The sequence below is a fragment of the Nerophis ophidion genome, linkage group LG11, assembly GCF_033978795.1.
Source record: "Nerophis ophidion isolate RoL-2023_Sa linkage group LG11, RoL_Noph_v1.0, whole genome shotgun sequence".
In the NCBI taxonomy this organism is placed as follows: Eukaryota; Metazoa; Chordata; class Actinopteri; order Syngnathiformes; family Syngnathidae; genus Nerophis; species Nerophis ophidion.
The window spans coordinates 2,037,284-2,065,128 of NC_084621.1; the positions used below are offsets into that span (position 1 = coordinate 2,037,284).

Here is a 27,845-nt window from a genome sequence, read left to right on the forward strand (position 1 = left end):
TTTGTTGCTCAATAAAAAACAAACAAAAAAACAGAATCTTCCTTCCCTCCATTTTCTACCGCTTGTCCCTTTTGGGGTCCCAGGGGTTGCTGGAGTTTATCATCTTGTTAATCCAAATAGTTGGGAGATGTAGTCGTGTTGACATTAGACCTCGACTAGTTAAAAAAAAAAATCTTAAGACTAGTAATTTGGAGTTAATTTAATACAACTATTACAAAGTTGTGAAGTGAAGTAAATTATATTTATATAGCGTTTTTCTCTAGTGACTCAAAGCGCTTTACATAGTGAAACCCAATATCTAAGTTCCATTTAAAGCAGTGTGGGTGGCACTGGGAGCAGGTGGGTAAAGTGTCTTGCCCAAGGACACAACGGCAATAACTAGGATGGCGGAAGCGGGAATTGAACCTGCAACCCTCAAGTTGCTGGCACGGCCACTCTACCAACCGAGCTATGCCGCCCCAAGTTAATCCCAAAGTTCAAAGAAAAAAAGAAAATACAAATATTTCCATGATTTTTATTATTATTATTATAAAAAACAAATGTCCACATGTGCAAGTGTGTCCGGAAAGAAGTTATTACAAATATTGAGAAAGTGTTATAGCGAGACAGACACAATAAGCAGAATGGTAGGATTACAACAGGGTGTATACATACTGGAGATATACAACCTTGCAAAAAACAGCGAGTAGCAAGTATCTACATATAATAGACTTTTTTTTTTTTTTTATGTTCCGAAAAAAGGAAATAACCACTTAGTCCCTTTTATAGCATAAAGGTGATAACACTGATGTAAAAAAACATGACAAATACTTCCAGGAGCATAACATGGTTATAACCTGTGGCAGCATTTGTGTGGAAGAACAAAAGGTGAGAAACAGGTGAAGGGAAGCCACTCTCATTTCCTTACTTTCCATTTTAAAACCATCACTGTGATGGACCGTTTATGTTTTTATTGCAGCCTTCACACACACACACACACACACACACATATTATTGGGCTATTTGTCCTGTTTGCCCCCCCCCCATAAAAAGAAATATTCCAGGCACAGTTCCAAAAAAAGCTTGTTTCATTTGAATATTGCTTCTATCCGTCAAGGCTCCATCCTCTGTCTTTTAAGAGTTGAGGTGCTCCACTTGGATGCTGGATGACGACACCGTCAGGCAAAGGTCCTTATGGGAGGAAAGGTCCGACACGGTGACGGGTTTGTACTGGATGTCACTGGCAGACACCGTCTTATACTGGTGTAGGTCAAACGGGCAGGGGAGGGGTTCAGGCTGGGGGTAGCTGCCTTGGCTCTGTCCGCCCCCGCCCGCTCCGGGTCGGCCTGACCTGCCTTCCGAGCCCTCCCCCTGGCTCTGAGCTCCGGGCTGCCCGCGAGTCTGGCTTTGGTTCCGTTGTCCCGCTGGAGCATCGGCGGCGCTCAGCTGCCCTTGGTTGTGTTTCTCCATGTGTTTCACAAGGTACGTCTCCTGAGGTGAGGGGAGGACAGGCAGAGGGGAGACAGTGGACACATGACTACACGAAGTACACGCTGGTGTAAAGTAGCTGCCAGGAGTCTGATGCCAGTGAGGCCACTGGCAGTGATTCATGTAGGAATTGTCTTCAGAAATGGGTATTGGTCTTACTGAGGTGTACGTGCGGTTGCAGAGGCCGCAGGAGTAGATCCTGGCGTGCTTCACCGTGTGTTTGGACATGTGCACCTCCAGACTGGCGGCGTCTATGTATCCTTTGTTGCAGTTGGAGCACTTGTAAGGTTTGTCTTTGTTGTGCTGGCGTCGATGCGACTATGGGCAAAGTTGAAAAGTGTTGTTTCGTAAAAGGTGAAAACAGAAACACGGCATACAGTATTACACCAAAGTCAGGACAGGCAGTGCTTCTCAACCTCTTTTCAGTGATGCAACCCCCGTGAACATTTTAATTCAAGTACCCCCTGATCCAGTGGTTCTTAACCAGGGTTCGATCCAACCTGAGGGGTTCGGTGGAGATCAAAACCCACCAGACTCTTCGTGTAAATACAAACTTCTCCCTGTTGGCATATTACACTTAGGGCAACAGCTGACTGATTTGCAGGTGTGTCATTTGTTGGGAGTTCATGCACTATCTTGGTTTTGTTGTGTGAACAAGGTGATGTTCATGCACGGTTCATTTTGTGCACCAGTAAAAAAAATATGGTAACACTTTAGTATGGGGAACATATTCACTATTAACTAGTTGCTTATTAACATGGAAATTACTAACATATTGGTTCTAAACTAGTCATTAAGTACTAATTAATGCCTTATTCGGCATGGCCTCGTTATAACCCTAATGTTACGACTGGTTGGCATCGTGATGCCGGGTTCGATTCCCTCGTGGATGCGTCAAGTGAACACAGCAAAGGTAAGATATAAACAATTTATTTAACGAAAAGGATCTATGAAACAAAACACTGGTGCTAATGAAAGGCAAACCAAAGACGCTAGCATAAAAGCTAGGATATACAACAATGAGAACTAAACTGGCACATAGACACATTAAAGAGTAAAACAAAACATACAGCATGAGAGCTGGAATGAACAAATGGCTTAGCGTGAAAAGCTAGTGAGAATGTACGTACGTGACAGAGTGCAGGTGTAACTTATTGCGTGAAAGCAAATTATGAACCCAGAAAGAATAATGAAAAGGGACGGTCTTAAATAGGGAAGGAATCAAAAGTGACAGGTGTGCAGAAACCGTGATTAGCAGGTGGGATCAATGAGCACAAAACAGGAAGTAAGAGTGTAGGAGTGATACAACAACTGGAAGTATAAACAATAATATGTGGTGATCCAAGTAGCGGATCGCAACACTTGGCACGCCTTCAAGTACTTCCAGGTGTTAGCGCACCCCCAAAAGAAGACTACTGCTCCACTACATGTCATGGCACACACATGCTGTATGAGACTTGTGAAGAAGAACGCGTGCGGCTGCAAAATGTACTTGATCAACAGCCATACAGGTCACACTGAGGGTGGCCGTATAAACACTGTTACAAATATGCGCCACACTGTGAACCCACATCAAACAAGAATGACAAACACATTGCAGGCGTAACTTGTTGCGTGAAAGCAAATTATGAACCCAGGCTGAACAAACAAAAGAGGACGGCTTATAAAGTGACGGTGATTATCTGTAGCAGGTGTGCGGGGCGTGAGCAGCAGGTGAACTGATGAGTAACCATGGTGATGACTAAACAGGAAGTATGAGGGTAGAACGACGGAGTGAATAAAAATGCAACAAACTACAATATGGGAAGATCGGAGTACGGATCTTAACACCTAACCTTCTAACCCTGACCCTAACCTTAACCAAATAACTAACATATTCTATTACTTAGAACAGGGGTAGGGAACCTATGGCTCTAGAGCCAGATGTGGCTCTTTTGATGACTGCATCTGGCTCTCAGATAAATCTTAGCTGACGTAGCTTAACACGATAAGTAATGAATACTTCCACTGGTAATCACGATGTTAAAAATAACGTTCAAAATATAAAACATTCTCATGCATTTTAATCCAACCATCCATTTCAACCGCACCTGTTCAATAAATAACAATGTTATTAAAAATAATTAGAGACTTATTATACTCTAAATATGTTGGTTTTACTTAAAAAAATGCACGCATTTAGTTGTATTCAATGTTAAAAAATATGATATGGCTCTCACGGAAATACATTTGAAAATATTTGGCTTTCATGTCTCTCTCAGCCAAAAAGGTTCCCGACCCCAGACTTAGAATATGTTCCCCTAGTGTCCAAATAACTCTAAATTAAGTCTTTGTTACTTAGAATATGTTCCCCTATACTAAAGTGTTACCAAAAACATATAACTTTGTCTTGAATTTGAAAAAATAAACATTTTATTTTTCACTAAAGAAGGGTTCGGTGAAAGCAGAAATATGAAACTTCTGGGGTTCGATGCCTCCAACAAGGTTAGGAACCACTGCACTAATCAGAACAAAGCATTTTTGGTTGAAAAAAAGAGATAAAGAAGTAAAATACAGCACTATGTCATCAGTTTCTGATTTATTAAATTGTATAACAGTGCAAAATATTGCTCATTTGTAGTGGTCTTTCTTCAACTATTTGGAAAAAAAGATATAAAAATAACTAAAAATAACTAAAAACTTGTTGAAAAATAAACATCCATCCATCCATCCATTTTCTACCGCTTATTCCCTTTCGGGGTCGCGGGGGGCGCTGGTGCCTATCTCAGCTACAATCGGGCGGAAGGCGGGGTACACCCTGGACAAGTCGCCACCTCATCGCAGGGCCAACACAGATAGACAGACAACATTCACACACTAGGGACCATTTAGTGTTGCCAATCAACCTATCCCCAGGTGCATGTCTTTGGAGGTGGGAGGAAGCCGGAGTACCCGGAGGGAACCCACGCAGTCACGGGGAGAACATGCAAACTCCACACAGAAATATCCTCAGCCTGGATTTGAACCCAGGACTGCAGGACCTTTGTATTGTGAGGCAGACGCACTAACCCCTCTGCCACCGTGAAGCCCCGAAAAATAAACAAGTGATTCAATTATAAATGCAGATTTCTCCACATAGATGTAATCATCAACTTAAAGTGCCCTCTTTGGGGATTGTAATAGAGATCCATCTGGATTCATCAACTTACTTCTAAACATTTCTTCACAAAAAATAAAACTTTAACATCAATATTTATGGAACATGTCCACAAAAAATCTAGCTGTCAACACTGAATATTGCATTGTTGCATTTCTTTTCACACTTTATGAACTTACATTCATATTTTGTTGAAGTGTTATTCAATAAATAAAGGATTTTTGAATTGTTGCTATTTTTAGAATATTTTTGATGAATCTCACGTCCCCCTTGGCATACCTTCAAGTACCCCCAGGGGTACACGTACCCCCATTTGAGAACCACTGCTCTAAGGTGCATGCCTGCACACAACAAATTAATGCCGCACAGAAAATAAAAAATCCCATCTGAACTTTAAACAAAATAAAGACATTACAATCTATTCTGTAAGATTTTGCAATGCAGCTGTAAGAGTGACAACAAGAGTGGTCCCGATGAATGAAACAATCTTTGTCAACACAGTTCAATTATGGTCTGTCGAGACACTTTACGGACAGGAAATCCATCCATCACTTTATTCAGCAAAACTGTTTGCAACCACACCAAAAACATGAGTAAAAAAACCTTTTATCTATAAAAACTGGTCATTTTCTTCCATACAAACCAGGCTTAAACCAACTTTGTCATCCGTGGTTTCAACAGAAAGCCGCTCGCTGTCTCACCTGCACCAACACAAGCACTCATGGCAGTTAGCCAGTGGTGCGTTTATGGCCACACAAAAAGTCAGACGACTCCAACACCACACAATGTGCAAATGCCAGCTTGTAACACTCTGACTCCTCAATCAGATGTGTGCTTATTTTACTGCCATTTATTAAGAATGTTAATCTAGGGATATTATTCATGAAATATTGTCACTACATTTCATAAATGATGATAAAAAGATGTATTTTACTGACAGAAAGTTACAGGAACTAAATGTAATCTCTGAAAGGGGTAACATTTCTCTTAAGGGCAGGACCTGCAGCCAGACATACAAACCCCGTTTCCATATGAGTTGGGAAATTGTGTTAGGTGTAAATATAAACAGAATACAATGATTTGCAAATCCTTTTCAAGCCATATTCAGTTGAATATGCTACAAAGACAACATATTTGATGTTCAAACTTATAAACTTTATTTTTTGCAAATAATCATTAACTTTAAAATTTGATGCCAGCAACACGTGACAAAAAAGTTGGGAATGGTGGCAATAAATACTGATAAAGTTGAGGAATGCTCATCAAACACTTATTTGGAACATCCCACAGGTGTGCAGGCTAATTGGGAACAGGTGGGTGCCATGATTGGGTATAAAAGCAGCTTCCATGAAATGCTAAGTAATTCACAAACAAGGATGGGGTGAGGGTCACCACTCTGTAAGCAAATTGTCGAACAGTTTTAGAACAACATTTCTCAACGAGCTATTGCAAGGAATTTAGGGATTTTACCATCTACGGTCCGTAAAATCATCAAAAAGTTCAGAGAATCTGGAGAAATCCCTGCACGTAAGCGATGATATTACGGACCTTTGATCCCTCAGGCGGTACTGCATAAAAAAACCGACATCAGTGTGTAAAGGATATCACCACATGGGCTCAGGAACACTTCAGAAAACCACTGCCAGTAACTACAGTTGGTCGCTACATCTGTAAGTGCAAGTTAAAACTCTACTATGCAAAGCGAAACCCATTTATCGACAATATCCTGAAACGCCGCCGTCTTGGCTGGGCCCGAGCTCATCTAAAATGGACTGATGCAAAGTAGAAAGGGGTTCTGTGGTCTGACGAGTCCACATTTCAAATTATATTTGGAAACAGAGGACGTGGTGTCCTCCAGAACAAAGAGGAAAATAAGCATTCGGATTGTTATAGGCGCAAAGTTCAGAAGCCAGTATCTGTGATGGTATGGGGGTGTATTAGTGGCCAAGGCATGGGTAACTTACACATCTGTGAAGGTACCATTAATGCTGAAAGGTCCATACAGGTTTTGGAGCAACATAAGTTGTCATCCAAGCAACGTTATCATGGACGCCCCTGCTTATTTCAGCAAGAAAAGTGTTACAACAGCGTGGCTTCGTAAAAAAAGAGTGTGGGTACTTTCCTGGCCCGCCTGCAGTCCAGACCTGTCTCCTATGGAAAATGTGTGGCACATTATGAAGTGTAAAATACGACAGCGGAGACCCCGGACTGTTGAACGACTGAAGCTCTACATAAAACCAGAATGGGAAAGAATTCCACTTTCAAAGCTTCAACAATTAGTTTCCTCAGTTCCCAAACGTTTATTGAGTGTTGTTAAAATAAAAGGTGATGTAACACAGTGGTGAACATGCCCTTTCCCAACTACTTTGGCACACGTCGCAGCCAAAGTAGTTATTTATTATTTGCAAAAAAAATAAAATAAAGTTTATGAGTTAGAACATCAAATATGTTGTCTTTGTAGCATATTCAACTGAATATGGCTTGAAAAGGATTTGCAAATCATTGTATTCTGTTTATATTTACATCTAACACAATTTCCCAACTCATTTGGAAACGGGGTTTGTACAATACTAGCACATAGTTCATGAAAAACATGTTTTTTTTGTTATTGTCAGTGTAAGAGGGCATGATCACTTATATCAGAAAATTATTTTCATAAAAAATGTCAATTGTTATGATGTCAGGTTTGGGACAGGTGTGATGCAGGTGTGGCCACAGTGTGCACGTCTGATGCTGCACACATGTGCTCCACTGAATGCTCAGGGAGTTTGTGCGTTGTTTCACACACGTGAAAAATTTGAGGGAACATTGGTCAGGACACCTTTCACATTTTTAGGACAGAAGCGACAATACGAGGGGTGCATGCATCCCCATCGGAATATTCTGTTTGGTACACACTAAAGTGAGAGAGAGACAGAGAGTGTCCCTCGCATCAAGAGTCTGGCGTCAACATGATAAACAAATGCATTGCCTAAGCTTCGATGAGTAAAAGTCAGCCCTAACTAAAGTGGAACCTTGATTCACAAACGCCTCTCTTTGCCACATCGCGCCAAATACGCCTCGGTGTGCGAACCATGTCTCGACGTACAAACGCTTCATTCCAGCATTAAAGGGAACATTATCACCAAACCTATGTAAGCGTCAATATATACCTTGATGTTGCAGAAAAAAGAACATCTATTTTTTTAACCGATTTCCGAACTCTAAACGGGTGAATTTTGGCGAATTAAACGCCTTTCTGTTTATCGCGCTGGAGGCGGTGACGTCAGAATGTGACGTCACCGAGGTAACACAGTCGCCATTTTCATTTTCAACACATTACAAACACCGGGTCTCAGCTCTGTTATTTTCCGTTTTTTCGACTATTTTTTGGAACCTTGGAGACATCATGCCTCGTGGGTGTGTTGTCGGAGGGTGTAACAACACTAACAGGGAGGGATTCAAGTTGCACCACTGGCAAGAAATCTGCCGCCAGACCCCCATTGAATGTACCAGAGTGTCTTCACATTTGACCGGCGATGCTAAGACAGACATGGCACAGAGATGTATGGATAACCTGCAGATGCATTTGCAACTATAGTCAACGAAATCACAAAGGTGAGTTTTGTTGATGTTGACTGCCAGCTAATCGATGCTAACATGCTACGCTAATCGATGCTAACATGCTATTTACCGGCGGTGCTAAAGCAGACATGGCACAGAGATGTATGGATAACCTGCAGATGCATTTGCAACTATATTACGTTTCCTTCCACCCACATTTAACGCGAACAAACACTTACCAATCGACGGATTTAAGTTGCTCCAGTGTCAAAAGATGCGAAAGTCCTGATCGTTTGGTCCGCACATTCGACCGGCGATGCTAACGCAGCTATCCGGCCATGCTATGGCTATGAATAGCGTCAATAGCTATTCGCTCAATAGCTTCAGTTTCTTCTTCAATACTTTCATACTCCAACCATCTGTTTCAATACATGCGTAATCTGTCTAATCGCTTAAGTCGCTGAAATCCGAGTTTGAATCCGAGCTAATGTCGCTATATCTTGCTGTGGTATTCCCATTGTTTGTTTACATTGGCAGCACTGTGTGACGTCACGGGGACATGGATAGTGGTTTCGAAGATAGCGAAAATAAGGCACTTTAAAGCTTTATTTAGGGATATTCCGAGACCGATAACATTTTGAAAAAAACTTCAAAAAATACAACAAGCCACTGGGAACTGATTTTTATTGTTTTTAACCCTTTTGAAATTGTGATAATGTTCCCCTTTAAGGCTGCTTAAGGTAAAGTTAAAGTACCACTGATAGTCACACACACACGAGGTGTGGTGAAATTACTTTCTGCGTTTCACCCATCTCCTTGTTCAACCCCATGGGAGGTGAGGGCAGCAGTGAGCAGCAGCGCTTGCCACGCTCGGGAATCATTTTGGTGATTTAACCGCCAATTCCAACCCTTGATGCTGAGTGCCAAGCAGAGAGGTAATGGGTCCTATTTTTATAGTCTTTGGTATGACTCTCACGACCTACCGTAGGGGGCTGCCATTTGATGACATTACTTCCTGTACACACGGGCACGGCTATTTCAAAGAGGCGGGCACCTTACGTCACATCCTGTTTACACGGGCGCGGGAAATTTTGAAGAGCTTCGACGGCGAGCGGCACTTCTGACTTATTTGTATGCAGCGATCAGAGCTGTGTCAGCCTGTCTTCGAGATCACTTTGTGTGATCAGAAACACTTGAATGGTGTCCAAATTCTCAGTCGTGCTGAATAATTCGGGTTGCTGGCAGCTGCTCTGACTTAGCCTTTTGGCCAGTTGGATTCGGGTTGCAGCCCTTTCACTTCACTTCAAGAACCAAGTCCATATTTTCAACCGTTATAAAAAAGGACTTTATTTTATAGTTGCTGACTTTGCCTAAGGCAGGGGTCAGCAACCTTTACCACTCAAAGAGCCATTTTGACCTATTTCACAAAATAAAGAAAACAATGGGAGACAAAAAACTATTTTGAATTTAAAATGAAATAACACTGCATACAGAGTTTTTTTTACTTAGTGCTCTGTATAAACCAGGGTCTCAGACACCTGGCCCACACCTTAGTAGGAAAATGTATTGATAGTAGGGCCTGCAAGTTTTATATGAATGCCTCTTGACATCATCACTCTTGGCAACCCTCCCGAATATTCCGAGAGACTACCGAATGTCAGATCAACTATTCTCGCGAATGTTTACCGAATTTCCCTCAAAACACAATAATTAGGGCATCCTATGAAGGCGCTGCCTTTGACGCCCTCTACACGTTCAATTGACTTGTCAGCCCAGACACACGCCGCCGATTGAAAGGCATACTTGTTTAACAGCCATACAGGTTACACTGAGGGTTGTAATACAAACAACTTTAACACTCTTAATATTATGCGCCACACTGTGAACCCACACCAAACAAGAATGACAAACACATTTTGGGAGAACATCGGCACTGCAAATTGTCGCTTTCTTGGTCTGAATAGCTGTTGCTGCTGGAGGCTCACACTATAAACAACGTGAGGATGTGAGGAGCCCTCACACCGGTGACGTCATCGTCTGCTACTTCCAGTACAGGCAAGGCTTTTTTATTAGTGACCAAATGTTGCGAACTTTATCGTGGATGTTCTCTACTAAATCCTTTCAGTAAAAATATGGCAATATCGCGAAATGATGAAGTATGACACATAGAATGGAGCTGCTATCCCTGTTTAAATAAAAAACAACCCTTTCAGTAGGCCTTTAAACTGCTGATATGTGAGGGGTGTGCTCACTTTTGAGCGACTCTGTACAAACAGTAGCTCAGGAAATATTGTGCCCCCACCTGTAAGTTTGAAAGCTGCGTGAAGGATTTTTCACATCCAGGTTGAGTACACTTGTACGGCCGATCCCCGGTATGAATCCTGATTGAAAGCACAAGCAGGTGGTATTGGTCATCACACGAAGCGGGAGACACCTGCGACTGGAGGTTCACCTGTTGTGCTGCTGAAGGTGACTGAGCTGCCTGAAGCTCTTCTGGCAGTAGGAGCACGAGTAAGGCTTCACTCCAGTATGAATGCGGATGTGCTGGGCCAGGTAGCTGGAGTTGGCAAATGACTTGGTGCAATGTGGACACTTGTGAGGCTTCGACTCTGTGTGGTTCCTGTAAGACAGTTCACGGGTCATAAATGAAGAAATGTTTGTTTTCCCTCAATTTCATTAATTGTAGTACGTGTAAATTAAATTGAAGTAAGTACAGTCATGTAAATCAGGGGTGTCCAAACTTTTTCCACAGAGGGCCGCACACGGAAAAATTTAAGCATGCGGGGCCATTTTGATATTTTTTTCATTTTTAAACCATAACAACATTGATAGATTTTTTTTATCCTTAGGGCCCTGGGAGCATAGAGGGTCTCAGTCAATAAAATGTTAAAAATAAGTCAAATTATTATTATTTTTTGTTTAATACTTACAGTAAATCTCTATATCAACTTGAGGTTGACATAACGTAAAACAAATAAGGTTTTATGCCTTTTCTGTCAAACACAACTTTGTTTTTAAAGTAAAACTGAAATATGCTGTATGGGGACGGCGTGGCGAAGTTGGGAGAGTGGCTGTGCCAGCAACCTGAGGGTTCCTGGTTCAATGCCCACCTTCTACCATCCTAGTCACGTCCGTTGTGTCCTTGAGCAAGACACTTCACCCTTGCTCCTGATGGGTCTTGGTTAGTGCCTTGCATAGCAGCTCCCTCCATCAGTGTGTGAATGTGTGTGTGAATGGGTGAATGTGGAAAAAGTGTCAAAGCGCTTTGAGTACGTTGAAGGTAGAAAAGCGCTATACAAGTATAACCCATTTACCATTTAGACGGATAGTACTTTATTGATTCCTTCTGGTGAGTTCCTTTATTTAGCAATTAAAGCCCTCAAAGATCGATAATCACAGTGAAAAGTTAAATAAAATCCTACTAAATAAATTTGAGATCCGAAAGGTTCCCCACTCATAAAGTGATGCATTTTTATATATATATATTTTTTTTTACTTTTAACACTTAAATTTCAAAATCAACTTCCGATATATCTGTCGATTTTAAGTTTGAACTATTATTTTGTTTGTTTTATGCTCTTTTGTCAAAACTTTGATGTTTTTATATGGGCAACCACACAACATATGCAATGTTTTTTCCACATAAAACATTTTAAAGTGATAATTTTTAAGTCATCATTTATTATAACAGACTTTTTTGTCCTTTTTTTTTTTAGAGCAATGGGAAAAAAAGAAAATAAAGACAAACGGAAAAAAAATACTACTTGCATGGCAGCTTTGTGTCAACATTGCCACTTTTTCTCATTAGATTTCACCTCATTCCACTTAAAAAAATATATATATATTTTTAAACTTTTGCAATATTATCAATTTTGCAATTTTTGCAGAATGTGTGGCGGGCCAGTAAACGATTAGCTGCGGGCCGCAAATGGCCCCCGGGCCGCACTTTGGACACCCCTGCTGTAAATGCTCTAATTAACACCTCAAGTCAAGTAAATGTCAGGTATCTTATAATCGTGTTGTGTACACAAGCAAAGAAACACTGCAGTCTTAAACTAGTGCTGCGTTAGAAACAGGGATTAACAGCTGCGGCTGTAGGCAACCCCCTGATGAAATGTGTATGGACTCCACATGGTGGCATTTAAAGGGAAACTGCACTTTTTGGGAATTTTGCCTATCGTTCATAATCATTACGAGAGACAAGGACATACGTCTTTTTTAATCGATTTTAAAGATGATAAAAAAACGCTTGAAAGATGCGGCTAGTGGGAGTCACCGTTGTAGCCTTCAAAACTCTCCAACAACCTTTTAGAGTACCAATGATTGTCACACACACACTAGGTGTGGTGAAATGTGTCCTCTGCATTTGACCCATCCCCTTGATCACCCCCTGGGAGTTGAGGGGAGCAGTGAGCAGCAGAGGTGATGCGCCCGGGAATCATTTATGGTGATTTAACCCCCAATTTTTATATACACACTGCACATCTATAAATAATGTAATAAAAGACACGTTCTTAACAATTGGTATTACGTTCAATATTTACCGTATTTGGATCATTTTAATAATTTCCTGGACTGATCTTGATTTTTGTTTCCAAAGCAGCGCACGCCTGACTTCTGGTAACAATGGGTGTTCCAACTTCCGGAATCAAACACTTGTGTTGACTTGGTAATAGACAACGAAGACGACTATTCTGGGACAAATAAGGATTCACAACCTTATCTTTTTGAAGCTCAAGACACTGCTGCTTATGGAAGCGAGCACGAAGGAAGAGTGAGACGTAGCAAGGGAGAGGTGGCTGAAAGCGATTTTGACACTATAAATATGGAACTTGGAGCCAAGCTATTTTGATATAAATGGCGTGCTTACCCAAATCAACAGGAGATGTCCCCGGCCGCCTTTAATATCCATCATGAGACGCACACAGCACGCCATGCGTGTTAGTACAACTACAGTGCAAACGCTGTTTGACTAGCTCAGCTGTGTATGAAGAAAAGATGAAATATGGGCTAATATTTTACAGATAACGTAATATGACTGTTCATTATTTGCTTTATTTTAACAAAATATCTTACGGTACATATGTTTCTTATTGCAAGTTTGTCCTTAAATAAAATGGTGAACATACAAGACAACTTGTCTTTAATAAGTAGGTAAGCAAACAAAGGCTCCTTATTTAGTGTGCTGACATATGCAGTAACATTTTGTGTCATTTTCCATTTTATTATTTTGTCAAAAATATTAAGGTCAAGTGGTAGAAAATGAATTATTAATCTACTTGTTCATTTACTGTTAATATCGGCTTACTTTTTCTTTTAACATGTTCTATCTACACTTCTGTTAATATGTAAAAATCATTTATTCCTCACGTTTTTTTGGATGCTTTACATTAGTTTTGGATGATACCACAAATTTGGGTATCAATCCGATACCAAGTCGTTACAGGATCATACATTGGTCATACTCAAAGTCCTCATGTGTCCAGGGACATATTTCCTGAGTTTGTAAACATAATAAAAAGTTAAAAAAAACAAAAGAAGATGATGTGATGCCAAAAAATATTGACGTAATTATAGTAGTATCGAGTATATACACGCTATTGTACTTGGTATCATTACAGTGGATGTTAGGTGTAGATCCACCCATTTGTTTACATTGTGACGCCGGCGAGCTACGGTGTGTACTGAAGCATGTTTCGCTATTCCTCATCCTCCAGGGATGATACTTGTAAGAAACGTACTTTATTTGTCGCCATGGAGGCGAGGATTAGTGATTGAGAAGCAGACTGCGGCTGGACTTAAGCCGCTAGTTAGCTAGCCATGTCTTAAAGCACGTCTTCCTGAGGGCGTTTCAGTGTTATAACTTCACCTTTATCGTTAGTTTTTAAGCCAAATGCGTTCATTCTCAACTTTTCTGTCTACACACTGTATCTGTTTGTAAGTACTCTGTGATTGTGCGCTGCCGAACATGCTCGTGAACCAGCAATGACACGACGTGACGACGACGGGGGTGAGGGGGACCAGTACTTTTCAGAGGCAGTATAGTGTCGAATATGATTAATTAGTTTTGCGGTAGTATAGTACAACCCTAGTTAGAAAGCGGAAAAAAAACAAAAAACTTTTGTCCTCTTGTCTCTCATAATGATTGGGAAACATAGCAAAAATTCCCCCCAAGAAGTGCAGCATCTACCTCTACAGGGGCGGTATAGCTTGGTTGGTAGAGTGGCCGTGCCAACAACTTGAGGGTTGCAGGTTCAATTCCCGCTTCTGCCATCCTAGTCACTGCCGTTGTGTCCTTGGGCAAGACCCGTTACCCACTTGCTCCCAGTGCCACCCACACTGCTTTAAATGGAACTTAGATATTGGGTTTTACTATGTAAAAAGTGCTTTGAGTCACTAGAGAAAAGCGCTATATAAATATAATTCACTTCACACTTTACTTTAATATGTTAAAGCAGGGGTAGGGAACCTATGGCTCGCGAGCCAGATGTGGCTCTTTTGATGACTGCATCTGGCTCTCAGATAAATCTGAGCTGACATTGCTTAACACGATAAGTAATGAATAATTCCACTTTTAATCACAGTGTTAAAAATAACACTCAAAATATAAAACATTCTCATGCATTTTTATTCCATCCATCCGTTTTCTACCGCACCTGTTCAAGAAGTTGCGTAATGGTAAGAAGTTATTTATTTATTATTGGTTAGTGTGGGGCTTGCCCTCCTGGGGGTTCTTCAGACCACCAAGCACCGACATGAGAGCCTGTTTCAGGGTTACAATATTGTTTTATTTTTCAATAAGTCGCTCAGTTGCTTTCCAGCAATTGTATTTTTCTCTTTCGTTCTCCAACGCGCTCTGGCTCCAGCCCCAACACCAACCCCGTCTCTCCTCCTGGCTGCTGCTTATAACAGAGCGACAGGTGATTAGATTATCAAGGCCCAGGTGGACTATCTACGCACCTGTCGCTGATTTCGAGGCCTGTCCTGGCACACCCCAGTTCGCTGCAGGCCCGCAGGCCACGCCCCCTCCGCAGTTAGCTTCAGAATAACAATGTTATTACAAAGAATAATAAACCTCTTATACCCTAGAAATATTGGTCTTACTTAAAAATGCACGCGTTTAGTTGTGTTCAGTGTTTAAAAAAAATATTATACGGCTCTTATGGAAATACATTTTGAAATATTTGGCTTTTTGGCTCTCCCAGCCAAAAAGGTTCCCGACCCCTGTGTTAAAGAGTGAAACGCAGGGGTGTCACACTTGCCCTACGGTAATTTCCTGCAGTTCGATACGTTTTCCTGTTCTCTTACTCATGCATTTCAAATCAATATTTAAGTTCAAAATACATGACTTTTTCAACATGAAAAATAACAGTCTTTTTCCAATAATCGCTTGCTTCAAATTAACGCCCTGTCCTTTTTGCAATTCAGCTTCACAAACAACAGGACTAGAATTACAGCATTTACAGTCATTGTAGAGTTTAGGAATAACATGTAACACATTTCTTTTTTTTCCGATAACTGTTCTGTAGTGAAAAACAATAAACATGTTACATCTGAAACAGCTACTTTTTAAAGTGCGCCAACAGCTTATTAGGGATAGGGAAGCAATGTCAATCACAATCAGGGACAACAGTAAGCAGCAAAGTTAGTCAAAGACAGAATTTGAGTTGGGGCCAAAATAAAGGTTCGGCCATGACGGCCCATACATACAAGAGGGGGGGTGGGGGCGTGCAGATTGTGCCTGTGGTTCCCATGTGTGTACTCAGCTTTACAAAACACATGTAAAGAATGTGCATGCATGATCAGACTTGGGCAAACAGATTCTACGGATGCGGCGCCGCTGGAAGAATGAACAGGCAGCGCCAGAGCACAGCAGGGCAGCGCAATTTGTATCACACAGACAAAATTATATTATTCTTGGTAGGGAAAAAAATCCTATTAAACATTCAATTAATTGATATTAAATGACAAACATCTGGTGATATTTTCAAAAGAGAAAGCACATGCAGAGAGGATGAGAATACATGCAGTCAAGACACCAGCACACAACTGAAGGACAAAAAAGCAACTAAAAAACAAAAGAGCAGGCGCAACAACACAGTAATTATGGAAATTATACTTGCAAATGGGAGTAAGGATTGACATTTAACTACATTTTTAATCCAAAACTACCAAATTGTTTATATTAATGGAAAAATGCTTAATTTTGCACAAGGACGTCAACCCCAGGCATCAGGTTGTATTGAAACAAACAGTGAAGGCTATATAACAAATGACATACAGTTTAACTCAGGGGTCTCAAACTCATTTTGCCTGAGGGCCACTGTATGCAGAAAGTGGGTGAGGTTGGGCCGCGAGAAAAGATTTCTTAATGAAATGACCTTCTTTGAATGGCCAATGTTCCCGATTTTTCCAGGAGACTTCCTAATTTCGGTGCACCTACCAACAAATCCCCGGGAGCAACCACTCTCCCGAAATGGGCGCCGGTTTTCACACGGCCAAAAGCATTAAAGGAGTGTCATGACAGCACTGCCTATGCCGCCCTCTACAACTCATCGAATCCCCCTTTTCATCGGGTCGGCCCAGTCACATGTCATATGCGGCTTCAACAGACATACGTAAATGACTGCAAGACATATTTGATCAACAGCCATACAGGTCACACTGAAGGTGGCCGTATAAACAACTTTAACACTGTTACAAATATGCGCCACAGTGGGAACCCACACTAAACAAGAATGACAAACATTTCGGGAGAACATCTGCACCGTAACACAACATAAACACAAACAAATACCCAGAACACCTTGCAGCCCTAACTCTCCACCTCAACCCACACACGGCGGGAGGGTGGGGGGCGGGGTTTGGAGGTAGCGGGGGTCTGTATTGTAGCCCGGAAGAGTTAGGGCTGCAGGGGACTCCGGATATTTGTTCTGTTGTGTTACGGTGCAGACGTTCTCCCTAAATGAGTTTGTCATTCTTGTTTGGTGTGGGTTCCCAGTGTGGCGCATATTTGTAACAGTGTTAAAGTTGTTTATACGGCCACCCTCAGTGTGACCTGTATGGCTGTTGATCAAGTATGTCTTGCAGTCCTTGACGTACGTTTGCTAAAGCCATACACAACATGTGGTTGGGCCGGCACGCTGTTTGAATGATAGATAGGCGCACTCGATGACGTGTGTGGCCAAGAGCCAGGTATAAAATATGGCTGGGCTGAAATGCACTTAGTACAGGTTGTAGAAGGCGTTACAGGCAGTGTCAGAACGGCACCCACTGAACATTGTTGGTTGGGAGAGGACCGACAGATGTTCGAGAGAATGATTGTCCTAGAATGATTGATTTTTGGGAGTCTCCAAGAATAATCAGGAGGGTTGGCAATTATGGCAAATATGACGCTGTCAAGCGCCATTCATATTAAACTCGCGGGCCTTACTAACATTAAATTTACATATCAAGGTGCGGGCCGCAAAATAACGTCTGAGACCCCTGGTTTAACTAAATTTATCTAAAGTGGCCTAAACCTTTGCCACAAATGACCACATTTTAATTCAATTAATTACTGAAATAACGACAGTACTCACTTAATAGTCTTACTTTATTTTCACTTGGGCCAAAAAAGCCACCACTTCTGGTGCCTCTAATTAATCTCCGAAATTTGACCTCTAAACTTGGCGTCTGTAAATACGATTGCCAACGTTCAAACTCTGATATGACGTACGACATGAATGTGAATGTTTATTCATTCTCATTAGGGTCATGGTTGAGTTGGGGCCTATCCCATCTTACTTTTAGGGTGAGAGGGCGGATGCACCCTGGATTGGTCTCTAGTCAATAACTTCACACATACAAAAATAACAATTCATACAATATAGTCTCCAATTATCTTAATAAGCGTGTTTTTAGGAAAACTCACTACAGGCATTCAAACCTTCAACCTGCGGACTCTGAGGCCATAAACTTTAACCCCTCAATACCTCCTAGCTGTAAATTAAGAATTACAGGATTCTATCAAGTACTTTTATTTGTCCTAACTGGATTATCCTATAAAGCCTTTGTTTACCACAAACTGTTCTTTGCTAACAAGTTTATTAGGGGAAATTTATGACATTGCGCCAATTCCTATCCTATTCTTTGAGTGATTGCTCCAGTCTTGTCAGAACAGTGCCACCCAGTGTCCTAACAGAGACATAGCCAATCCATGCAAGCACAATGTGTTGCGATCGGAGGGATACCGGTGAACTATGACTGCAGCTACTGAATATTTTAGTCATTGAGTTTCATTAATCGATTAATCAGATAAAATCCACTTTACAGCAGCGGTCTCAGACACGCGGGCCAATTGCGGCCCACGAGACGTTATTTTGCGGCCCGCACCTTGATATGTACATTTAGTGTTAGTGTGCCCCGCTAGTTTTAAATGAATGGCGCTTGACAGCATCATATTTTCTATAATTACCAACACTCCCGAATTTTCCGGGAGACTCCGGAATTCCAAGACAATCATTCAAGGGTAATCATTCCCGCGAGCATCTGTCAGTTTTCACCCAAACAACAATGTTCAATGGGTGCCGTGTTGACATTGCCTTTGACACCCTCTACATCTTCTACTAACAGCGTACCATTATGGACATTTCTGTATTTGGCTTTTAGGAACACAAGTCATAGCATCCACCTTTTCATCAAACATACAGTCTCAGCCACATGTTCTGTAAGGTTTCTGCAAGCACGTGTCAGTGAATGCAAGGCATACTTACAGGTCACACTGACGGTGGCTGTATAAACAAGTTTATCACTGTTACAAATATGCGGCACACTGTGAACCCATACCAAACAAGAATGACAAAACACATTTCAGGAGAACATCCGCACTGCAACACAACATAAACACAACAGAACAAATACCCAGAATCCCATGCAGCCCTGACTCTTCCGGGCTGCGACCAAACCCCGCCTCCCAACTCTGCCTCCCCTGCATCGGTGTAGGTGGAGAGTTAGGGCTGCAAGGTGTTCTGGGTATTTGTTCTGTTGTGTTTATGTTGTGGCACAGTGCAGATGTTCTCCCAAAATGTGTTTGTCATTCTTGTTTGGGGTGTGTTCACAGTGTGGCGCATATTTGTAACAGTGATAAACTTGTTATACGGCTACCCTCAGTGTGACCTGTATGGCTGTTGATCGAGTATGTCTTGCAGTCACTCACGTGTATCAACCAAAATGTTTTACTGTATATAACCAGGCCGGCACGTTGTTAATGTGATGTTAAGTCGATAGCGATGACATGTAGTAAAGAGGCAATAAACGCAGCACTAGCATGGAACTCTTATGAAAATGTTAACTGGGAGTAAATCAGGACTAATATTTGGACAACGCTTACCCCGGGAAATGGTCGGGAAAGGCACCTAAATTCGGGGGTCTCCTGGAAAAATGGGGAGATTTGACTAGTATGTTGCTAGGGTGGGTAAACTGTTCAAAGAAGGTGAATCCAATAGACGTGCATGTTAGAAATTTGAAGTAATCGTTTCTTGAAGCTCAGCCTCACCCAGTGTTTGCATCCAATGACCCCCAGGCAAATTGAGTTTGAAACCCGTGCTTTATAGCCTATTTATTGGGAAATAATCAAAAATTATTCTGCTTGTCATAACCTCCATTCTTTTTTTAAAATAAATGCACATGACCCACAATGAAATTTGTCTTTTAAAATGTGTGCATTTTTACGTTGGATTGGTTTGAGCTGGTTTACAAAAAAAAATGGTCGTTGCATCATAGATTTTTTTTTTTTAGTAGTATGTGGACCCCCGTTAGAACAAGTTTGGACGCCTGTGGTCAAATGCATTGATTATTTTGCATGCTTGTCACACATTTAGCAAACTTCATCGATTATTAGGCCCATCCCTAGTTTGGGCCGATGTGCAACTTGTGAGAGGAGGCGCCACTCCGTGCAAGCAGACATCTTAAAGAGGAACTTCCCCTTTTTAAAAATGTTTTCTTATCATTCACAATTCTCATATAAGACAAAAAAACATATGTCTTTTTTAATGCATTCTAACTCATAAACAAAGGCTAGCCAGCGCCAGTTAACAATAATAAGAGTCCTCCTTTGCACCCATAAAGCACTCTAAAAAAACATCCAAAAAGCGCAAACAATACTCCATTTACATTTTGTGACCTAAATATTACCCAAGTATTAGCGATGATGTTATTTTTAGCACTGATGTTAGGACCTAATTAACTTTAGTAATTGATCACAGCAATGTAACTAACTTATGCTGCTATATTAACGTCATGAGCTGGTGAGCTTCTCTCATGCCTCTAAACTCTAAAATGTTCGTTCTTGACTATAAATGCCTGTCACCTTGATAGTAGAAAGTTGCGGCCATAAACCGAGAAGTTTTTCAACTTTGACAGCCAATCTTTTTTTTTAACCCATTGCGAGGATTATAATGAATTCCTCATTTAAACGGGAAGATAGGAACATCCCATCAGTCGTCATACCAGTGGCCTCGCACAAAGTCTGCCGTGAGTTGTAGTCAGTTTTGTTGTTGAAGGAAAATGCGAACACTAATGTGTCTATGAAATGAATGCGGTGCTTAAAGTGAGCAAAATACGTAAATATGACATGTTATTACCATATTTTCTGGACCAGAAGGCGCACCGCATAAAAAGGCGCCCTGCCGATGAGCGGGTCTATTCAGGTCTTTTTTCATACAAAAGGCGCATTGAAGGGGTCATATTATCATGATTTAATTTTTTTTAATTGAAAACAATTCCTTGTGGTCTACATAACATGTAATGGTGGTTCTTTCCTCAAAATGTTGAAAAGATTATGTTTTACAGACCATCTTCAAGTCTCTTTCTGACAGTCGCTTCAGGATGCGCCGTTTTGTGGGCGGTCTTATTTACGTGGCTCACCTTCGGCAGCGTCTTTTCAATGTCATCTTTGTTGTAGCGGTGTAGCGTGCAAGGGCGGGAGTGGAGGAAGTGTCAAAAGATGGAGCTAACTGTTCTAATGACATTCAGACTTTACTTAAATATATAACGGAGCTGCATCTTCTCATCCGTATGTCACTAGTGCAACAACGCCGGAAATGTGTCCTGTGAAAAACCGTCCGACTGGAACGCTCTAATAACTAAAATTCTGTGGGTGAATAATGTAAACTCACTACACTGGTAGTTTTTAGCGCTTTCATAGCGAAATAAGTTAGAACATTACACTACTTTATAATAGAAATGGCAACAGCAGAGGATGAATGTCCCATAACAAGAAGATCGTGACAAAGCTTATCGACTACATCATCGGCACAAACTACAGTGGGGGATGTGCGCAAATTTTCAGGACTTATGCAGATCTCAAATACACATCAGCAGGTACCAGAAGGTAATAAAAGTTGGTTTTGCATAATACTTCAAAACAAAATGGCAGATAATAGGTCAGCTAATGGGTGCCATTTTGCGATTGTTATAAACACACCATAATAATACCGTATTTTTCGTACTATAGGTCGCAGTTTTTTTTCATAGTTTGGCCAGGAGTGCGACTTATACTCAGGAGCGAATTATGTGTGAAATTATTAACAAAAAATAATATTATTTAGCTCATTCACGTTAGAGACTAGACGTATAAGATTTCCTGGGATTTAGCAATTAGGAGTGACAGATAGTTTGGTAAACATATAGCATGTTCTATATGTTATAGTTATTTGAATGACTCTTACCATAATATGTTAGGTTAACATAGCAGTTGCTTATTTATGCCTCATATAACCTACACTTATTCAGCCTGTTGTTCACTATTCTTTATTTATTTTAAATTGCCTTTCAAAAGTCTATTCTTGGTGTTGGGTTTTATCAAATAAATTTCCCCCAAAAATGCGACTTATACTCCAGTGCGACTTATGTATGTTTTTTTCCTCCTTTATTATGCATTATTTTTGGCAGGTGCGACTTATACTACTCCGAAGCGACTTATACTCTGAGAACTGCGGTGCTTGCATCTCTGACAATGGTAGCCGTAATGGGCAGACAATCCATCAAGCGGTGAGGCTTCAAAGTCATACTATAACATTTTGACAGATTTTTGAGTGCCATGTGCAATGTTTTTTATTTTCAATGGAAAATTTAAAGTTTTGGTGTTGTTTACTGGCATCATATTGAATTATTCCATATATAAAGCACACTGGGTTAAAAGGCACAGTCGATTTTTGGAAAAAAAATTAAAACATTTTAAGTGCGCCTTATGGTCCGAAAAATACAGTATGTATGTATCTCTAACTACATTACATATACCGTATTTTTCGGACTATAAGTCGCAGTTTCTTTCATAGTTTGGCCAGGAGTGCGACTTATTCTCAGGAGCGACTTATGTGTGAAATTATTAACACGTTACCGTAAAATATCAAATAATATTATTTAGCTCATTCACGTAAGAGACTAGACGTATAAGATTTCATGGGATTTATGGATTAGGAGTGAGAGATAGTTTGGTAAAGGTATAGCATGTTCTATATGTTATAGTTATTTGAATGACTCTTACCATAATATGTTAGGTTAACATAGCAGTTGCTTATTTATGCCTCATATACAGTTGTGACGAAAATTATTCAACACCCACACAATTTTGGTGTTTTAGCAAGTTGGACATTTATTCTGTATTTTGTTTACAGTCATATCAAATAAAGATGTGTCAATCTGGGGTGCGCTTGGGAGTTCTGGCACGGAGACCTTCATCTCGTAGTGCGCGCCTCATTGTCTGGGACAAAACCTGCGTTCCCCCCTCTGCAATGTCCTGTTGTAGTTCCTCAGCTGTTACCCGGGGGGTTTTCACCACTGTACGCACACAGCATCCTCTTTCTACCACGCACAGGTAGTGTTTTCACTGTGCCTTTAACTTAAAACTTGCAAATTATGCTCCCAACTGTATCTCTTGGAATGTGTAATGTCTTTGCTATTTTCTTATATCCATATCCTTTCTTATGAAGAGAAATTACCTCCTCTCTTGACTTCTTTGACCACTCCCTGGACTTCACCATGTTGCAAATACACCATTGACTATCTACAACAGGGGTAGGGAACCTATTGCTCTAGAGCCAGATGTGGCTCTTTTGATGACTGCATCTGGCTCTCAGATAAATCTTAGCTGACATTGCTTAACACGATAAGTAATGAATAATTCTGCTGGTAATCACGATGTTAAAAATAACATTCAAAATATAAAACATTCTCATGTATTTTAATCCATCCAACTGTTATGTACCGCACCTGTTCAAGAAATAATGTTATTAAAAATAATTTAGAGACTTATTATACTCTAAAAATGTTGGTTTTACTCAAAAATGCATGCATTACGCAGTGTTAAAAAATATGATATGGCTCTCACGGAAATACATTTTAAAATATTAGGCTTTCATGGCTCTCTCTGCCAAAAAGGTTCCCGACCCCTGATCTACAAGAAGCTGAGCGTCACAGTCTTTTTCAATCAGTTTAATTGTTGCTCGTTATGGTTCTAATCACATCTACAGGTTTTTTCAACACCTGATTGAAAAGACCTTATTCAAATTCTGTTCTGAAGAGTTATGATCTTCAAGGGGTTGAATAATTTTGTCAATGAGATATTAAGAGAAATGACACTGTTTGGTATGTTACAAAATATAATGTTGTAATTCAAGTTGCATATGTCTATTTAATGCATCTTTATTTCATATGATTACAAACAAAATACGGAATAAATGTCCTACTTGCTAAAACACCAAAATTGTGTAGGGGTTGAATAATTTTCATCACAACTGTAGCGTACAATTATTCAGCCTGTTGTTCACTATTTTTTATTTATTTTAAATTGCCTTTCAAATGTCTATTCTTGGTGTTGGGTTTTATCATATAAATTTCCCCCAAAAATGCGATTTATACTCCAGTGCGACTTATGTATGTTTTTTCCTTCTTTATTATGCATTTTCGGCAGGTGCGACTTATACTCCAGAGCGATTTATAATCCGAAAAATACGGCACACTTACAGCATATACAAAAAACCTTAATGGAGGTTTTAATGGCGGAATAGAGCGACTACCATTCGATTTATTGTTGGCTGACTTTTGCGAACATTTATTTACGTGTTAGAGTGCATAAAAAAGAAAAAGGTGTGCGTGTCTTACATAAGGATTGTGAATGGTAGGAAAAACTACCAAAAAAAAAGTACAGTTCCCCTTTAAACGGCATTGTGATATGCACAATATGCATTCCACTGCACTCTTTTTCAAGGAATATTAGGTGGGATGTACATGTAGGATGTAGGGTGGTGGTGGCTGCAGTACCGTGTGTGCTGCTGTAAGTGACTGAGTTGCCTGAATGATTTCTGGCAGTAGGAGCAGGTGTAAGGCTTGGCCCCGCTGTGGATGCGGATGTGCTGCGCCAGGTAGCTGGAGTTGGCGAATGACTTGGCGCAGTGCGGACACTTGTGAGGTTTGGCCTCTGTGTGCGACTTGGAGTGGATCTGCATGTCAGACTTACTGAAGAAGGTCGCCGCGCACATCCGGCACCTACAGGCGGGAGAGACACAGAAATGGGAAGTGGGAGGGGGGGAGGTGGGGTGGATAGAACAAGGAAGAGGCGGACGTACATACAGGGGAGGAGATGCGAAGACAAAGGGAAGCCAGATGAGAACAGGAGGGGAAAGAATATGAAGCCACAGAGTAAGAGGTAATGAAGACAAAGAGGGGGTAAAAATAACATTTGTGAAGTCAGGAAAAGATGTCAGGGAGATCAGTGAAAGCAGAAGAGGGGAAGAGTTGGTACTATAAAATGCTCTAAACTGAAAGTGCATGCCATGTGGAGGAAAGCAGAGGGCTAGCAGCAGTTTGTATGTGCAGCACAAATTGAGCTTGGATGTATTTGTGTCTCAACATTAGAGCTACAGAGCAGGCGCCTTCTGGCCCGACATGCAGTGAAGCTCTACTCAAGCGTCTACTGAAGATGTGCTTGCATTCCGCAAAATCAAGCATGAGGATGCCTTTGGTTTCATTCTGTTCGACGTCATACCTGTATGTTTTGGTGCTGTCTTTCAAGCCGGGCTCCTCCTCCTCATTGGACAGGTCATACGGGTCCCTGGGGTGATGCTGCAGAGATGACACCTGCAGAGAGACAAAGATGAATCGTTGACATGACAGGATTGTCGTCGTGTCACATTCCGGCGCGAGCTTACCTGGCCGCCGGCGCTAAGGTGAGCCAGGATGAGGGTTTCGTTCCCGCCCATGCTCTTCTTCTTTCGGCCTCGTTTGGAGGGCGTCGGCATCACAACTACATGGGACGCCCCATCCGCTTCTTTTTTGTCTTGGAAATAGGAATTAAAGCAGGCCGCTTGAAACAAATGAAGTGTACTATCACTTAACTAGTGCTCCGTTTCCACTGGACAGGACCTACTCAGCTCACCACGGCCCTCCTGACTACACCACAGGTGTCAAACTCCAAGCCCGGGGGCCAACTCTGGCACGCCGCATCATTTTATATGGCCCTTGAAGGCCTGGAAAAAATATGCGTCAGTAAGGAAGCATATTTTTGCTTACTAAATGTATTCATTATTTCCGTTTGGACAGAAAAAAATCTACGTACTGCATGAAATTGCGCGTTTTTCAACTTTAATATTAACCAATATTTTATCGTCATACTTTCCAAACAATATCGGAGGTTAAAGTTAAAACAAATGCTGTAGATCCCTGCTTGAATTATGATTTCAAAGCAAGTTATCAATCATTTAAATTCTGTCAACTGAGCGTTTTTTTTCATGGTAAAATCTATGCTTGTTGTTTTTACCGTGCATTATATATAGTAAACGGAAAAAGGATTGCACATTTTGACGGTGAAAAATTGGCAGCTCTGTTGCCAGAATTAAAAATACTAACAGTGGGGCTGTTTTTTCATTTGCAGTAAGACGTTGTAAAACCACAGTACATTTTACAGTAAAATTATGGCCACTAAGCTGACAGTTTTTCAATTTACTGTAAAATGTTGTAAAAACCACAATTTACTACACTAAAATTCCGGTGAGTGAGTTGCCAGTTTTTACTGTAAAATATACAGCGCATGCTGTATATTTACATCTTCTTTCTTAGTATTGTGGGTGTTTGACGATCAACACACACACATATATATATATATATATATATATATATGTATATATATATATATATATATATATATATATATATTTATTTATTATTTTTTTTGCAAATACAAACCCCGTTTCCATATGAGTTGGGAAATTGTGTTAGATGTAAATATAAACAGAATACAATGATTTGCAAATCCTTTTCAACCCATATTCTATTGAATGCACTACAAGGACAACATATTTGATGTTCAAACTCATTAACTTTATTTTTTTTTGCAAATAATAATTAACTTTGAATTTCATGGACGCAACACGTGCCAAAGTAGTTGAGAAAGGGCATGTGGAGTGATTTCTCCAGATGATGTTATGGACCGTAGATGTTGAAATCCCTAAATTTCATGCAATGTCACTTTGAGAAAGGTTGTTCTTAAACTGTTTGACTATTTGCTCACACAGTTGTGGACAAAGGGGTGTACCTCGCCCCATCCTTTCTTGTGAAAGACTGAGCATTTTTTGGGAAGCTGTTTTTATAGCCAATCATGGCACCCACCTGTTCCCAATTAGCCTGCACACCTGTGGGATGTTCCACATAAGTGTTTGATGAGCATTCCTCAACTTTATTAGTATTTATCACCACCTTTCCCAACTTCTTTGTCACATGTTGCTGGCATCAAATTCTAAAGTTAATGATTATTTCCCCCCCCAAAAAATTTTATGAGTTTGAACATCAAATATGTTGTCTTTGTAGCATATTCAACTGAATATGGGTTAAAAATTATTTGCAAATCTTTGTATTCTGTTTATATTCACATCTAACATAATTTCCCAACTCATATGGAAACGGGGTTTGTAAATGAAGACAGAGACGCAAAATGGATTTCACGCCTTATTCTGCTCACGAAAGAGACGGAATCCACTTTACACACGTTTAATAGATCAGCTTTGCATGTGGAATCAATGTGCAGGTGTTTTAGTACAAGCAAACCTTTAGTAAATCAGTCCCTTATGTGCTATGCACTCACCCTCATCTTAGAGAAGACACGACACAATGTACACAACAAAGCCCCAAAGCTAAAGATGATCGACCCCGCCATCGAAAATGAAACAGCCGCCGCACAGATACAGATAGCAAACACCACTAATGGGCCCCAAAAGGCGGGACCGCCGCAGGAAGAGAAGGACGAAGGCCGCGTTTAATGACTTCTACTGTAGGCTACTGTCTTTTGTTAAATTTGTGAATGAGCACGTTTCAAAGTGCACACCTGCGGCCAAAGACTTGTGCCAATTTACTGTATGAGCAAAATAGAATATGTCCAAAAATTAGGGGAGTGCGGTTTATATTCATCTCCTGTAAGGGAACTCTGTAGCCCAGACATTACGGAGTGTCTCCTAGAAAACAGCCACATGAATTAAATGAGACATTTACTCTCCTCCGTTGTTTTCGCTTATTGTATGGCATTTATTCCTACAGTTACATCCAATGCTGCGTGGAAAACTCAGTACCTGAAACTGAGGTGAGTAAAGCCCAGCAGATACTGTGCAGTGGAAAGGCAACACAAATATCCCAGCAGGCACAGGACATCGATACGTCATTTAAAAAAATG

The 27,845-nt window shown here is 40.7% G+C and overlaps 1 protein-coding gene across 2 annotated transcripts in view; it reads right to left on the bottom strand.

Annotated features, from left to right (window-relative positions):
- Window positions 1-500: 500 nt before the first annotated feature.
- Window positions 501-27,845, bottom strand: part of znf384b (zinc finger protein 384 b) — a 44,199-nt gene continuing 16,854 nt past the window's right edge. Inside the window, exons 5-11 of one of the 2 annotated variants that reach the window (XM_061914839.1) lie at window positions 25,336-25,463; window positions 25,173-25,264; window positions 24,449-24,673; window positions 10,599-10,766; window positions 10,449-10,527; window positions 1,627-1,785; window positions 501-1,470 (exon numbers count right to left, since the gene is read on the bottom strand). In XM_061914839.1, coding sequence (XP_061770823.1) covers window positions 1,114-1,470; window positions 1,627-1,785; window positions 10,449-10,527; window positions 10,599-10,766; window positions 24,449-24,673; window positions 25,173-25,264; window positions 25,336-25,463 — 1,208 coding nt within the window. In that variant the 3' untranslated portion in view covers window positions 501-1,113. Of the gene's footprint in view, window positions 1,786-10,448; window positions 10,528-10,598; window positions 10,767-24,448; window positions 24,674-25,172; window positions 25,265-25,335; window positions 25,464-27,845 lie in introns of both variants that reach the window. The other variant, XM_061914838.1, reaches the window with a different exon arrangement.